At 37.3% G+C, this 17,236-nt stretch overlaps 1 protein-coding gene across 1 annotated transcript in view; it reads left to right on the top strand.

The window, feature by feature from the left end:
• Positions 1-17,236, top strand: part of GFRA1 (GDNF family receptor alpha 1) — a 141,336-nt gene that overhangs the window by 107,293 nt on the left and 16,807 nt on the right. The window contains exons 6-7 of the mRNA XM_086752243.1: positions 4,271-4,405; positions 8,498-8,676. Coding sequence (XP_086608369.1) covers positions 4,271-4,405; positions 8,498-8,676 — 314 coding nt within the window. The remainder of the gene's footprint in view (positions 1-4,270; positions 4,406-8,497; positions 8,677-17,236) is intronic.

The following is a 17,236-nucleotide window of genomic DNA, read 5'->3' as shown; positions in this document are numbered from 1 at the left end:
AGTAATATCCCCTTCTGCTGGGCGTGAAGGTCCCAGCTGAGGCCCTGAAGCAGATCCTGCTGTTAAATAAATGTCTCTGGAGATAATATCCAAAATAAAATATAGATTGGTTTTGCAGAAAAATAACTGAAAGCTATATTCGCTGTCTTATTGTTACCATTCTTATTACTCTAGCAGCTCACAAGTGAGGTAAGTCCGTGTGGCAACTGGTAAAATAAGATGTGATGGTTTCAAAGGGTATGCTTCTAGGATTTGAGAGATGAAGACAAGTATGTAAAGGGTATAACATATGAACAGGGATGACAGAATGTCATTTGACTCTAAAACAAAGAATGGAATAGCCTTGAAATCTGAGCTAGTTGATGAGATTAAGAAGTCTAGCTGCTGGCAAAGAGTAACTGTTACTAATAGATACTTCTGGGTAAGAGCTGCCAAAAAGTTCTTGCTGGACCTAGCGAATTTTGCTGGCAGTTTTGTTGGATCCATTTTTCAGTTTAACCCCAAGGATGACCCAGATCCTGTAGTCAGGTGGTTTGTGCTACTGTGGGTGACCATGCTGCAAAACACTGTCACACATCAGAAATACACAATAGATCCCTAAGGCATTGAAAGCCGAAGGAGATCTAATTTTCAAAGGTGAAAATCAATGTTTATCTTCCTTCCTGCTAACCCTAGACACATGCAAAAAATTGGGTACTGACTAGTGTTACAAGAGTTTTTACTTTTTGGTACTAGTTCTGATAAACCAAGAAAATTATCAAAACAAAACTTTTATGTGCTGAAGCAGTAAATTCCTGCTTCTGATATCAAGGTGATATAGAAGTGGAGTAAATTATGTGAAGATCATCAAATTTGTAAGATACTGAGATAGAAATCAGAGGTACAGTCTTTCAAATATCTGCTTAATATATATAAAACACAGGAAGAAGAGACGGACTGTGGGTAAGAAGCTGTTACAGATAAATTCATTCATCAGAGCTTCAGGTTCTCCAGATGTTTTAATTAAGATAAAATATTGTTCATTAAGATAAAATATTATTTAATTTAGCCATTTCATTAAATGTAGGAAAAAATTATGCCTCCACAGAGTTTGTTCAGGAAAATGAAGATTCTCTATGGAAGGTACAGTGGATGTGATTCTGCTGTCACATACAGTGATGTAAATCAGAGTTAACTTCACTGAAATTAGTAGAATCCCACCCGAAATAAATTGCTTAAGTGGGAATAGAGTCAGGCAGTTTTTGTATCAGGTGGTTTACCAGTTAAATGTAGAAGAGTCTGTATAGGATTCTTTAAGGTCTGCCTCAGGTTGTTATATATATCATTTTAAAGTTATGTATATTTTACAGGAATTTTGAAAATCTTAATTCATTGCTTTAGGCTCTTTGTTACAGTAATAGGGATAAATTAATATTTTGTTAAAAAATTAAAGGAAAAATATTAAAGTTATTAAATGTACAATAAGATTGGAGGTAGCCGTGTTGGAGATTCAGTGCCTTGGTTACAGCCTAGTTAAGCCATCTGAACTTGTCTGCACTCCCACATCAGGGAGGTATTGCTTTAACTGCTGACTTGAAGATCTGCTTTAGCATTCACTTTCTGATATATTTTCACTTATTTTCTGTAAAATCCATCTAATTTCGCTGGAATTCCTAGGAATTCCATGAGAGTTTATGTGAATAAACTGGAGTTGCATTGGGCCAAAGGAACTTCAGTCACATGCCCCTCCTCCTGCGGTCACCATCCATCTTCTCATTCTTAATAGACCCTAATTTGAGCAACCTCATGGCTGTGTTCAGGTCAACTCTGCTTTTGTCTAAAATACAGAGACCTGACTGCATACTTCTGAGACTATGACAGAACTATTTGATAGAGAGAACACAGAAAATCGAACATGTCCTATTTTACTGCCAACCACCATGGTTTCTCTGATCTGTTAGTGTCCTTCAGCAGAATTTCCAAGATGCCAGCTAGCGGGAGTTGGGGAGGAGGGGAAGGCACACACATTGCAGGGAAAAAAAGAAAATCCACCCCAGGAAACGAAGCACATAATCCGCTTGGGTTCACATCTGCCCCCAGGTTTAAATGACAGGCTGATTTTCTACTAGCTGCTCTTTCAGCCACTCTGTTTTTGCTGGATGTACAGTTTGTGTGCTGTGTATACACATTCCTTGTCCTGTCGTTCCTGTGTTCATCAACCCTAATCGTAGCTTGGTATCTGTTACACTTCTAGCCCCTGTCTTGACCCATTTTAATTATCTTATTACCTCTTTGTGATAAGGAAGTCTTACCTCAGTGACCTTTTACATTTCCTCAGTACCTTTCTGTTTTTTTAACCCTTCACTAAGCTTTTGCTACTTAGCCTTTAGGGTTTTTTTAAGGCTACTGTTTTCTTTCCATTTGCAAAATCCTCTTGATTTTCGTTTTCTTTCACTTATTTGCAGATCGTGTCACATTGTTGAAATAGTGTACTGAACCATCAAATGGATAATGGACAGATATTTTCATTTGTTTTATTTTAATTTAACATCATTCCTCTTCTTATTTATCTACTGTCAAGTTTTCATTAATGGTGGAAATGATATTTGCCTATTTTACTAAATTCTTTACCTCCATTTAATAAGTTTTGAACTGTACTATTTACTCACGTGTTAATCTCATGTAAAACTTGAGCAATTATTACTGCAACTATCTGTTAAAAGTTCGAAATAGATGAAGGTATGGGGTCGCATTCTAATTTAAGAACATCCCAAAACAAGACAAAAGATGCTTTTTGTGAGTTTGGCAGGGGGACTCCATTCATTTTCACATACATTATTGCCTTTCTAAGGCCAGTCCTTAATGTCTTTTCTCTTTTGTCTCCCACATCATATATGAAGCAGTTTGCATGTTGATTTGTTTAGTTCCCTGCGCTGCCTGGTGACTGAAAGGCTGTGATTTGTGTTATTTCTAATGTTCTTTTTTTAGCTTGGTGTTTGGTAGTCCTTTCCTGTGTGGTATTGCAGACTGTGGGACCCCAGACCTACAGACCAAATTTTCTCTGCTACTGTACACTTTAGGTGTCTAATATTTATCCTTCATCTATTCCATCTTCTTAATGACTACTTTGATGTCAGTTCTGAGGAGATGTGATCACATTTCCTCGTGATATATAGCCTGTCTTAGAACTCTAGATTACTAAGTGAGGAACGTGTTTCCCAAAACAGCTGTCATCAATACAAGTCTGGAATACTTTCCCTTTTTAATTTTTTTTTCCTGTTTGGCCAGACAAATAAAATTAAGGTTCAAACTTCTCAGTCCTTAGAGAAGTTTGAAATCTCTGGCCTGCTGGGGTGATGTCTTCCATGAGACTACTAGTTTGAATAACTGCTGGTCATACAACAGTTGCCTGGTCCAGATGAGGGACGAACAGTTGCTGTCTATCTTTTAGGACACAAAATGCATTATTTTGTTTCATTTCATTCTGGTAGCCTTGAGTTGACATATAAATGTGAGAATATTTACCCCAGAATTTTTAATAGAGGTGGAATGAACCTGTGGTTGCAAGTTGTTGACAATGTTTAGGAAACAGTCACTGTACTGGAAAAGTAGTGACACAGCAAGGTTAATAGTAATTTATTACTGTAGCATTTTATGCATGCTAGTTATGTTTTTCACTTTGTTCATCACCATAACCCACTCTGCTGGCAGATCCCTACTGAGCACACCGGGGTCAATGCTCCTCCAAGACGTATTAGGGCTCCTCTCAGCATGACAAGCGTTCTCCTTGCTTGTGTGTTTCTGAACTGTTTTTCTAGGCTGGCTGCAGACCCAAGGAAGAAGCTCAGGTCTGGATGTCTGGTTTCAGCCATTTATTTGCAGCTAGAACAAAAATGAGAACAAAGACAAGCAAGGAATAAAAATTGGATTTTTAGAGTGCAACTCTAAGGGCGCAGGTCCACATATGTTTGATTTGGCAGCAAAGCTCTTTTAAGAGGTTCCTACCTTCTCTCAATTATAAACCATTTTGGAGAAAAGGAATGGATCTTTAATGTGTGAGTCACCTTACAGTCCCTAAAGTGGTTGCATTCAAACAACCGAAAGCACGAATTATGGCACAGGGCTGGGTGTCAAAAGGCAAAGGGAGCCAGGAACAGTTCAGTCTGGAAGTTAGAACCCTGCCATGGGTCTGCATCGCAAACTTACCAAGCTCTGTTTGCTGTCTTCTTAGAATGGAAAGAATATTTCAGTACAAAGGTTGCTCACAGTGCTTTACTTCCCTTTTTAATAGGCACGGTGATGACACCAAACTACATAGACTCAAATAGTCTCAGCGTTGCCCCGTGGTGTGACTGCAGCAACAGTGGCAACGACATAGACGAATGCCAGAAATTTCTGAATTTCTTCCAGGACAATACATGCCTTAGTGAGTACAAAATTAAATGTCTTTAAACGTGTTGTAGGATGTTTTCTGGAATTTCTTTACTGTTTGAGTGTGTTATGATACATCAAGGCCATTTCTCTGGACTTTGTTCTGCTGTAGGTGTAAGAATTAAACAAACATGGAAATACACCTGATACTGTGGTTTGTGGCTGAGATTGCAAACATGAGAAGCTCTTGGAAAAAAAAAATCAAATAACAAAGTTGTATCATAGAGAAATATGTTTACATCACACATCATGTTCGGACCCTAAGAGTCAGGCAGCATCTGTACCAAAATAATTGCAACGCCTGAGGGTATAATTTAATAACTTCATATAAAAAAGACATGTAGTTTATGATATGAAGGATTTGCTGTAGGTAAGTATAAATTGGATTGCGCTTGCAATTTATAGCCAGGCTTCAGTTTTTTTAGGCTACTTGATCTCAGATGTCTGGTTTTAACACAGGTCTAGATGGTACGTATTCTCAAGATTTTGTTAAATTATTGATTTTTTTTTTTTTCAGTCAAGCTACCTTTCCAAATTAGGGACTGTTATAAATTTCAGAGTGGCTCAGTGGAGTCGATTTTGGCAGATTCTCTTTTCAAATTTCCTGTCTGCCTGGAGCAGCATAATTGGATGATGTGGAGAGTGCATCAGAGTTTTAATTTCAGATAAATGAGGAGACCAAAAGAGCTTGGCTTCCCTAGCCTGGCAGAACAGAAGTTGAAAGGCTACGTGATTGTCCTGTGAAATTGCATTAAAGGGGCAAGCCCAGGGAGGGAAAAGGATTACTTAACCTAGAGGACAATGTTGGCAGAAGATCAAAAAGGGAGATATTTGCCATACATATTTAGGCTCAATTTGGCAAATTTTTAACCATCAGACTAAAGTTAAGAAACAAGCTTCCAGCAGGAGTTTTGAGGGTAAAAAATTCTTACCAGTTTTAAAAGTTGTATTTTGTTAGCTTGTGAAAAGAAGCATACTTCATTGCTTTTTTCAAAAATAGCAAATGAACTCGATGATCTAGACTGTCTCATCCGGCCCTATAAACTTGAGCTAATACTAACACAGGGTCCAGTCTGTATTTTAGTGTAGTGATCTGAAAATCTCCATTGGTAGCTTCTCAAAAGGCAGCATGTTGTGAAGACATGGGGAGCTTTGTGTACAAAAAGTGAGTGACTTGAGTTGCTATTTGATACACTACTTATTAAGCTTTGGCAGAATGAATCAATTACTCAAGATCATTTAACCAAAAAAAAAAACCAGAAAACAATGCAGACTACGATTGGGTAAAATTTAACAACATAGCATCAGACCTTCTTCAAACCTAATGGCACTGCCATATATACTGTAATAAATCAGATTTTGTTCATTTGTGAATGTATTAATTGCTAGATTGTTACAGGTTCCTTTTAGAACATAAAGATAGAGTGATCCCTTGTCCTTTCTTTTGCTGTCAGTATAAATACTGTCATTAATGAAGACAAATCAAAGACATTAGAGGTTAGTGTGAGACAAATTATAATCATCCTAGCTATAAGAGATGTCTTCATGAAGAAATTAAATATGTTTCTGGTTTAATAAAAAGTTTTTCTCTTATAGAGAATGGGAAAAGTTCAATTTTTTTTTTAACTGTTACTGTCATTAATGGCCTTACAGTGCCTGAAGAAAATGTAATTTGTTTATTGGATGAGATTAAAGTCCCTCCTACTTTTTTGAGAAAAAACAAAAATCCTTTTTCCACAATGGGATGAAACTAGGAATTTCTTGCTAGTCTGTTTGCTAAAGTATACTTCCCCTTCAAACTAGAAAATAGACCAATGATTTGGGACATTTACAAATTAAGTGGAAAACCTACCTGAAATGTTTATTCAAAAAGCCATTTGGTTATTTATGGAAAGTGGAATAGCTGAGACTGTACCCTTAGGACTCGGGGAACTCGGAAAGCAGGAAATCTAGGGTCACGCTCATACTGCGCTTGATGTGGAGCTGGGATATGAATCTGAATTTACCATGTCCCACATACACACCTGAAATCCTAGAGTCTTCCTTGCATCTCTGCATGCACTTGCCTAGAAATTCCACTTTAGAGTTGAAAAGCCTTTTGCAACAGATGTTAAGTTGAAACTAGAGTGGAAGTTTTGATTTAAAAGGGAGGTTTGAGAATACAAGTAAAAATTCCAATCTCTTTTAATAATTAGTCCAAATAAACACAAAAATTGCATTGTTTTCTTTTTAAACCTATTAGATAAAATGTTTCTTTATCTCAGCATTGTCTTGCAGAACATGGGTTTATATGAGAACTGTGAAATAAGCCCAATCTCAAGAAAGTTAAAAATTTAAATTAATAGGCCCCAAATAAGATACACTCTACACTAAAATCTGAGGCTCTGTATTACCTTGCTTGAACTTTTATCCTATTTATTGGGAGATGCAAGTTTATTGGTAACGTTACGGTGGTCCTAATTACTATGTCTACAATTAGGGTTTGGCCGATCTTAAATTCTGGAAATCCATCTTAAGACTTTATTTCAGCTACTCGTAAAGTTAATGTCCTGACATTCATTTACATACTCTGGAATTCCTACTGAACTGAGTGGATTCAATATATCTACCTATCTGTTCAAAGGATTTGTTCACACCTGCTTTATACTGCAGTAAAAAGAATTGGCAAGTGGGAGGAAAAGCATGAAGCAGTGAGTTACTTAATAAAAATTGTTGAAAGGACCTTTACTACAGCAGTTAGACACTTGAAGCACCTCCTTACAGTCATTATGGTTTTTTAAATATGTTTGAAACATGTGCGCAACCTGATCTGACTGGAGATGTCCCTGCTCCTTGCAGGGGGGTTGGACTAGATGACCTTTAAAGGTCCCTTCCAACCCTAACTATTCTATGATTCTATTTATCTATCATAGAATATCTCAAGTTGGAAAGGACTCACATCATCAAGTATGTCACTTCCAACCCTAACCATTCTATGATTCTGTGGTTCTGTGAAATAATTAAGGATGACTAATTGTAAAGACCACTTTTACATAGAAGATTGGAAGGATTGCATGTATTTTTGTGATTCTTCTTGTAGTAATGGAAACAAAGACTTACTGTTCATTTAGGAAATCTAGGAAAATATTGCTTTATATACTGCTTTATTCAGGTAATTCCAAGAAAGATATCATTCCACTCTTCCCACTTTGTCTCCATCAACCCAGCTGATTGTCGTGCCTTTTACAGACTCTTCTCTTTGCATGTCAGAGTTACGAGAAATAATATCAGAATAAAACAAATCTTTTTCAGTTGAGAATTAAATGTAAATTATTTTATAAGGCAAGGAATACCACTGAGAAGTATTAATAACATCCACATATTAGTCCCCAGTGAAATTGTTTGATTTCTTGTACAAAGAATTTGAAAGAAGAAATCCCTAAATCCATGATGAATCCCCAAAGACCTGATTAAAAATTGGTTTTCTATTTGTTGTAAAAAACCTCAACCAATTTACTCTTGCCATAAACATACTCTTTAATCTCATGAAACTATGATAAGCTTTTTCACTTTCATATTCTGGAGTTTTAGTTTAACCATGCTCCCCTCACCTAATTATGCAGATTTTGATTGAAAACTGTAAGGAAAAGATTGTCTTAGTTAAACCATTTTGTAGTTATAGGCATATTATTTTTACTACAACAAGCTGAAGAAATAAATTAATATTTTGCCTGCTCTCTGTTTTCAGTTTGCTATGTAACATCACCTGCCTGAATTAGGACATAAAATTAAAACTGTATTTTAAATCTTGAAAGTAAATTTTTGAGGCTTTTGGATGGTAACAAATATGATTACAGTAAGTCCTCAAGCTTCTATCAAGAATTACTGGGAACATTACAAAGACAAGGCTGCAACAGATTGTTATGTGACCCCAGACTCTCAGCTCGTGTTTCTGATATGTTCAAAATTAAGACACTTTTTTCAGCATAAAAATTGTTTCTATAAATACACATTTTCAATGGAATAATAATAATAATGATTAAAAAGCCAGTTCTGCTTTCTACTATTTGTTTAGAAATAGAAAAATGCCTGTACGTTATTTTTACAGAAAATGCAATTCAGGCCTTTGGCAATGGAACTGATGTGAATGTGTGGCAGCCAATCTTACCAGTACAGACCACCACAGCCACAACTACGACAGCTTCCAGACTTAAAAACACAGGTTCAGAGACCACCAACAATGAAATACCCAACCACAATGATTCACCAGCATGTGCAAACCTGCAGGTAAGAGAGCCTTGTACTTGTTGCAGTGAATAAATGAAAGTTTTTCATAGATATATATACAGAGTAGTCTCCTGCTGCATAAACAGATGCCTGCATAAATTGGAGTGTCTGTTTATTCCCATCTTGTAGTTACAAAATGGATATATTTTAAAGTTATATATTGTACAGTTCATATCCCTCGGAAATGTGTTTTGCCTCTTAATTTTTCTTGCACCACACTCCCATCTTCATCCTTTTCTAGTTTCTCCATTTATTTTGTGTTGGCAGATCACCTATGAATTAGTATTTTTCAGAGACATTACAGAGTTGCAAAGTACATGGAGTTGATAGTAGCTGGTGTTGAGTTTAGATTTTTCTGGTTTAATTCTGGTTTTCATATCTGTGCTTTCATTACTAGTCAAGCTTTGTAAGTTATTGATGAGAGGGAGATAGTTGTATGCATATATTTCTGTATGCAGTAGCCATTTGACCAAATAGATAAAAGAAACTTAACCTTTTAAACCTGGAACTCAGAATATCTTGCATTTAAAGTAAGAGGTTGATGGGATATTATTAATTCACTTTATGTTATATTAAAAAGTTGGTTTATGGGAGAGATCACGTTTACCTTCAGTGTTGGTACAGTCCCCTATAGAGTGAGGCCTTCAGATTCTATCAAAGTACACGTGGTAAATAATGAACTGGAGAAAGGGCAAGCGATCACAAATCCCATTGGATTCAGTTGGATTTGCAAATGTTCCTCAAGCCTGAATACATGTTCCAGTGTTCTGAAAGTGAATTTCTTGTCTCTCCTTAGTCCTGTTACTCTGGCATTTTGAAGTCATGTCCCACATGAGTTTATCAGGACTGGTTTAAAGCTGTGTTATGACTTCCAGTGTACCCCTGATATACTTGACACAAGAAGTAAAGGTCAGTAGGGAAACCAGCTTACTTTAAATAAATGATCTCTGCTGTTTTGTAGAAGCTATCGATAAGTCTGCACTAAAAGGTCACTGCAGTTATGTGAATCAGGCAGTTTTATTCTTGTGAAGTGAACATCCCAGTGCACACTACTTCCTTGTGTCAAAACTGAAACATAAAGAACAAAGCTCTTGTATTTTAACGCAGTTTTCAAAAAATAACTTGTGAATAGAACCAAAACAAGCCCACACTTTTTTAAAAAGAAACCTATGTTTGTTGGACAGTATGGTGCCACTTTGCATTTGAGACTTAAACCTCTATGCAAATTTTACAAAAGAACTGGAGGCATTCATATCACGCTTGGAGAAGGGCATTCATTCCAAGGGTCTCCTCCCATGAAAAATATGCCTTTGTAGTTTTTTTTCAAAACATGAACTAATGCGACCAAAAGCAATCTAAAGGGCTTTGTTATTCACTTAGCATTTGAGCTGAAAGGTTTCAAAAAGGCAATATAGCCTAAACACAGTGGAAAGTAGAATTAAAAGCATTAGTGTCAGCACAGAAAGACAATGGCAGAGGGGATAAGGAATTACCATTGAGATGCTACAAGGCTGCACATCCTAGTTAGTGGGTTTAAAAATACAGTGAAGGAAGAAAGAGCAGGAAGTGATTGATTAGTATAAATTGCCATAGAAATTAACAAATACCCTCCTGGGGTTGTAAAATATAGGGCACTTACCCAATCTGCCAAGAGTGTCACCAGCTTAGCAGTTTCTGATACCTTTTTTTCTGACTTGTTCAGAATGGTTTTATGAACTAATGGTTTTGTTGTTATGCCATGTTCTCCTGCACACATGCAAGCCTGGGAATTGTAAGGGTTGTGAATGCTTGAAGAAAATATGAGATACTGTCCTGGTTCCGGCTAGGATGGGGTTAATTTCCACCAGAGCTGGGAGAGGGGCTGGAGCTGGTGGCACCTGTGGCTGGGGACACAGCTGGGATAGTGACCAATTAGCCAACAGCTGGGACAGTTTACCTAAATTGGCCCAAGGGCTGTTCCACACCTTGTGACCTCATGCTCAGGGTATAAAGTGGGGATGGTGCTGGGGACAGGTTTTGGTACTTGGGAGGGAGTGGGCCATCGGGATCTGCTGTGAGCTATTGTATTATAAATTGTGTATTTAAGTATATTCTGTTATTGTTTTTGTTTTCTATCTCTGTTTTCTTCTCTTTTGCTATTCTTTTAAGCTGTTTTTATCCCAACGTTTTGCCTGCCTTTCTTTCATGATTCTCTTCCCCATTCCACTGAGGGGACAATGAAGGGGCAGTGAGTGAGCAGCTGCGTAGCTTTTTAGCTGCTTAGCCAGGCTGAACTGTGACAGATACTCTTTGTTTGCCTATACTCAATATTTATTTTGAATAGCTGTTGAAGGTTTGGACTTCTAAATAGTTTTTGTTTCAATTATGCTGTTTAGAAAGTGTTCTTCATTTCAATTTACCATTGGTACAAGAATTTACAGTTCTCTGGTGGTATTTTCTCATTTCAAATTGGTACAGAGAAATGGTGGTTTCTGATATATGGTTATTTTATGTTTACGTATGTGTGGATTTGTGTAATACACTCTTTTTTCCATCCCTAAATTAAATCAGTGCTCCATCTTTGCCAGGAAATTATTAACTTTGTCAAGCATCTCATAAACTCTTTTATAAACTTGCCTTCTAACAAAGTTTGCTAAACAGAGAGAGTAAATAGTGGTTAGTTTTATATAAAATGCTAAATTTGAGTATTTTGTGAGGCACTTAACATCTTGTGGAGGATAATCAGCACCACATAAAAGTCATTTATAAAGCAGTGTGAACAACAAGGAAGATGAATGCCAACAGTGTGCTCCTTATACAGGCATATTTTATTAAGTAATTGCCATCCCTATATTTTTTTCTGGTAACCTCAATCTAACGTTTTCTATTTAACGGACATATTTGTTTATCCTTCATTCTCAGTCATAGCTTGTGTTCAGTACACCAGTCAAAAAATAGTTATGGTGTTTGTCTCACGTTCTACCACCACTACTTGAACCGTCATGTTGGATTATTTGAAAAGGATGAAAGAACAAGTTTGGATGTGTACTGACACCATGTATTCTTCAAGAAAAATGCTGCTTCTGCATTTAGGAGAGAAGCATAGAACTGAAAGCTGATAATCACTTCAAAATGATAGGCTAGACTAGATTAGACCAATTGTTACTACGTCATCAGCAGAGATAAACAAAAACCTAAGACTTTCATATGGGAATTGCTGTAATATCTTAGCGGACATTCTGTGCAAGGAAAAAATTATAGAAATCAAGATGTTTAAGGCCATTTAAGTGTAAATTTATGCACTGAAATCTATCAACTTCCTAGATAGTTCAGTACTTTGTTTTCCCACGTTAGTTATAAGTGTCTTGCTCTGGTTAACCTTAGTTCAGCATTCAGAGGGAATTTAAGGTTTCTGTGCTTTTGAAGAAGTTTTAGTAGTGAACGTGTGTAATTGAGATACGTGGCCCTTCAGGCTGAAGGCAAGTACTTTTCAGTTGAGTCTGGTATGTTAATATCTTTGTACCTTCAGAAGCAAAATTAAAAAAAAATTATGAGATAGGAATTAAAAAGCTCAAACATTTTGTGGGGAACAAGGAGGAAAAGAGAAATATAGATGCTTAAATAAACTGATTCTTTCTATTTGCATGTAAGATTAGTGAGTGTTTCGAACAGAAGTGGGTCATATTGCAAGCTGTTCTTCCACAAATTCACATAATTCCACATAAACTTGGGTCTTTAAGAAGTAACTATTATGGCAAGACTTAGAAGAAAAACAGGAGGCAGGGTTCACAGTTCTCTGAGGAGACTAGGTCTTAAAAATGACTCACAGACTGAAAAGGACTGTGCTTTTTCCTTGTAGGTCTATCTGTTGCAGATCTTCAGCACTGTCTAAGGATCTACTAATCTGGTGTTTGAAGTGCTGTTTATAATTATTTAATGTAGCTTCCCATGTGCTAAATATTATTATTATAATGCATTATGTAGGTGTTTGGAGAGGGTTAAAAGCTTCAGGGTAGTGTTCTGAGGATGAAGACACAGCAGGTGTGGAGCTTCATGGACCAGTAATTGGGTGGTGGGTGAACATAAGCAGGAAACACAGGCAACATGTAGGTGTGTTGTTGATGAGGGGATAGTACGACTGCTGAGACGGTACAGTGGAACAAAGGGAACTCGATTTATTCCCTAAGCACCAGTATTAACTTGCCCGTACGCCTGGCACTCTCTCTTCCCCATCCCTTCCCGTAGCCTGTGAACTTTGTTTCTTTTTCATTTTGTGTAAAGCAAGGCCTGTCATTTCAAATGCCCTGCCTGCTCTGTCCCTTGGGAGAAGTTGTACTTGGACCTCTTCCTCTGGGCAGTGCAGCTGTACAGCGAGTTATAGTCTGGGGCAAAAGATGAACAGGAACGTAAAACTCCCAATGCTGTGTCAGAACAAAGGATAAAAAAAAAAAATTGACTAAATGTTTCATATGAAAAAATTGAAATTTACCTCTTGTATTTCCAGGAGGAGCTGACATAATGGAGTCAGCCTGCTGATACAAATGATTTAGAGAACACCTATCAGCAGCTTTTCTTCTGAAAAAGCACCACGTTTAATTTACTTCCATAGCAATTCTGTTGCACCTAAAGAAGTCTTGTGTGCTTTGCTTGTTCAGATTAAAATCTGACAGCCAGGGATAATTTAAAGTTTCATTTTTAATCTTCTATTTCTAATTTGGGGTGCACTGAACAAAATTTTGTGTTTTACCAAAATGGAGACTACTTTGTCCATTTATTTCATTGACACTTATTTCAGTGAAGTTAATCCTTGTTTGCTTCAGCACTGTGCTAGAGTGGGTCCTCAAAAAATGTGGAAATATAAAATTCCCTGAGACTGTATTTATTTACTGCATGGCTCTTGCACCTTTCAGACAGAACCAGAGAAGGTCAGGTCATCATGAGCCAGGGACAGGTTTGGGTTTTCAGTCTGTATGGCAATCTTGGTGTTCATAGGCAGGGAAGTGGTTGGCAGTCCACCTACGTTACTGTGCAGAAAGTGTACCTCTGTGGCAAAACGCTGCTTTGCAGTGAACGTATACGTACGTATGTACTAATGGTGGGATCACGTAGACTGCACCCACTTGGAGCAAGGCTGCACTCGGGTTCTTCACCATCTTTGCCAAAGAATTTCAGGACCACACAAGACAAGTAATTTTCAAGCTTGTTGAAATCCTGCTGAAGTTAAAGATCTGATTAATATAGCTGATTAATTTCTAAGTACAGAGAGTCTTTTGCCTGTCTTTTGAACATCAGAGGAACAATTTGAGGACGTAGCCAAGTATCGTACCCTATAGGCTCAGATGTATCATATTAGTGTCAGCGTTGCTATGAGACATCAGCCATCAGAAGTCAGCAGAAAATTGTTCTCATTTACCAGCCTTGGTTGAACTACTTCGCTGAACATCGGGTCCCCCTTGCCAGATCAGTCACGATTTTTGGAGTGAAATACAGGCTAAAACTCTCCGACAGTGTAAGTCAGCATATCTCTGTTATCATCAAAGCTACACAGATGTATGCTGGTTAACGTTCAGTCTCCTTGGCATGTAGAGCTCTCTGTAAGACTGGACCTCACATTTAATGATAAATAGTCTGATGAAACACTTGTAATGTTGGAAGTCAGGTGAAATAAACTTCTGTTACTGAAAGACAGCGAAATGGCTTATTTTGCATATTAGAATTACAGTTTAAATTATGGTTTTTCTATTAGCGTGCTTTTCATTATACCAAAATATTGTGCATGTATACTGCTGGAGAGCATAATACTTTAGAATTATTTCATCAATGATAAAATATTTTACAGTTGATTTTTTTTTTAATTTAATACTCTGAGCATCTTTAGCATATTATAATAATACAGCGCTTTATAGCAGACTGTAAAACTCCAGACTACAGTTTTAGGAATCATGCAATTTTGTTTTATAGTTTAATAATTGTTCAATTGAAAATGAGTATGAGGTTACTAAAAACCAATTTAATGACTTACAAAAATACAACTTTATTAAAATGTACCACACACCTTTACAGAAAATTGAAATTTCTATGGACAAATTATAGTTCTTATCCTCAAAGTATTTTGCAAATTACTGCAGATATAGTTATTGCTACTAAAAGCAGATATAGCATTTGCAGTGTTCCCTAAGCCACAGTTGTTTCTGTGTTTCACATCAGTATCCTCTTATAGGAATACCCACAAAAATACAAAGTGGTAGAATAAATCAGAATCAGAAAATTGGATCACATCAAATAAGCCAAATCAAACTATTCATAGCCCATGGTATTACTTTATGTAGTTCTTCATCATATTAAAGGTATTGCTAATGTCAGCCGACTTTAGTTCTCAATCAAATATCTAGCCTATCATGTATTTCCCTTTTAAAACAGATAGCTCACTATAGCCTGCAAAAAACATCCATAAAATGGAGTACAGCATTATAATTTAATTTTAAGACATAACTACCACTAATAAAAATTCTAGGTCATTGCGATGGTAGATACTTGATCACACTGATTTTGGAAGTGTAGTTCATAATATATTGTGCGTTTATGGGACTTGACAAAGTGCTTTGTTTAAGACATATTGTTTGCTATTAGCAAATATTGGGTTTTAGCCATGGCTCTGCTTCCATTTATACTTGTTCAAGTGAAAGCAACTCTGGTGATGCCAGCAGGCTGACCCTGTTGCAAAGGAAGCACAGGCAGAAGCGATCATGCCACTAGGCTTCTAATGGAAAGGAGAACAAGAATAGAATGCTTGAAATCATTAATACTTTTTTATTTTAACCGGAATAGCTTGCAGGAGTCCTGCTGATAGACCACAATCCCGTCATACTAGCCATTCCACAGGCTCATAATGAAATGGTACTCCTGACCTTAGAAACCCAATGGATTACAGTTAACTTCAGTGAAGCTAAAATATCACCTCATAGCCTTTATTTATTCTGAAAACGACATAGTGTATTTGAGTGCTCTAGAAACAATAAATATTTTACTATTTTAAACTATGTTAATGCACTATGTTACCCTCAAAAGTAGAGATACATGAGGAAAAACAAATTAAAAGACTGGTAAGATCTCAGATAATTGATGCAGTTGTCAATACAGAGATGTTTCTTTCTAAAGTAAGAAAATAGCTTGGTAGTTGCCAGAATAGATCAAAACTTAACAAATAAAATCTTTTTTATCAATTCTGCCATTTTCGCGAAGAATTGTTATTTGCTAGGCAAGCAAAATGATTTCACAAGACTTTTATAATTGAAATGTATTTTTAAACACAGTTTTTGAAACAAGTATTGATGTTTTTGTTCTGTAGTGTGATGGTTTAAGACAAATGACAGTGTGGAGGCTAAATAATTTTGGATAGCGAAGCATTTTAATCACAGACGCATACCGTTTTACAAATTACATGCCTTCTCTGTCTCGTGGGGGAGTGGTGCAGAGGGGCTGCGAAGTCAGGGGAGCAGCCTAGCAGTTTGTTGCACAACCTCCTCGTTCCCTGGGGAACAAGGCTCAGTCCTGGAGAAGGGACCCTGATGTGCTGCGTATGGTCCTGCTGCGGGGTTGTGAGGTTTGCCTCATCTCTTGTCCCGCTCCCTGAAACCCCCACAGGCTGGGGAAATGGTCCCAGATCCTGGACCCCCTGGTTGTGGGGCTGCTTGCCCCAGAGTCTCTTCCCATAATCTTTGTTCCTCGTTATTTTTATGAGTCCTTGGGTAAGTGAGTGGGTAGAGAAGAGCTCATGAATGACTACTGCATTCAAATTGCGCTATAATTCTCTGATGTGCTGTCAGCCTTGTTGGCTCTTGCAGTCTTACTTTTTTGCAGACGCTTCTGGACACTTTCGTGCTTCTTAATGATCAACAGGTTGTTTGCATAGATCAGCTATCTATTTCCTAGAGCGCATCAAACTTATGCTGTTGCTTGGGACAAGTGGTTGATAGTATTTTGTCTACCACTACAGCAATGTGTCGATTAAAGTTCACTGTCTTACGCTTACAGCTCTGATCTACTTTCCGTCCAAAATAATTTTAAAGAGGATAAGAATTGGGTAGTATGCAGAAGTCACTGCCCTGTTGTGGTAGGTCCTGAGCAGCTGTCAGGCAAGTATAGTTCTCCACAAGACTCCGGAGCTTTGTGCACGTTTCATTGTCTGTTCCTTAGTAGTTTCAAGTGTTCGCATTGCTTTGTTGCTGGTTTTAGTTGAATCATTATGTAGAATATAGTAGAATTAAAGCATTTGAGGAAGGTGTATGAATTTGAGTATTCCAGTGCTCAGAAAACAAGAAGCATAACCTGACGTTACCCACTGGGTGAAAATGGGCTTGAAAGCATTTACCATATTCTCTCCTTTTATGCACCTTGCAGAACATGCCAGTTGTGGAAGTGGATGTGGCAGCTTTGTTCGTCCTCTTACACTCAGTCTCATGGCAACAATACTTTCCCCGGCACAGAACTGTAACCTTTCCTCTGGAGGTCTCAATATCTCTGCGGTAGCAGCAAAGAAAATCACACTGCTTTTAGAGAGATAGATTCCCTTAAGCTCATA

The sequence above is a fragment of the Chlamydotis macqueenii genome, chromosome 7 (genome assembly GCF_036417535.1).
Source record: "Chlamydotis macqueenii isolate bChlMac1 chromosome 7, bChlMac1.mat, whole genome shotgun sequence".
NCBI lineage: Eukaryota > Metazoa > Chordata > Aves > Otidiformes > Otididae > Chlamydotis > Chlamydotis macqueenii.
The sequence above is the reverse complement of the archived record's forward strand: the minus strand, read 5'-3'. Positions and strand labels throughout refer to the sequence as shown.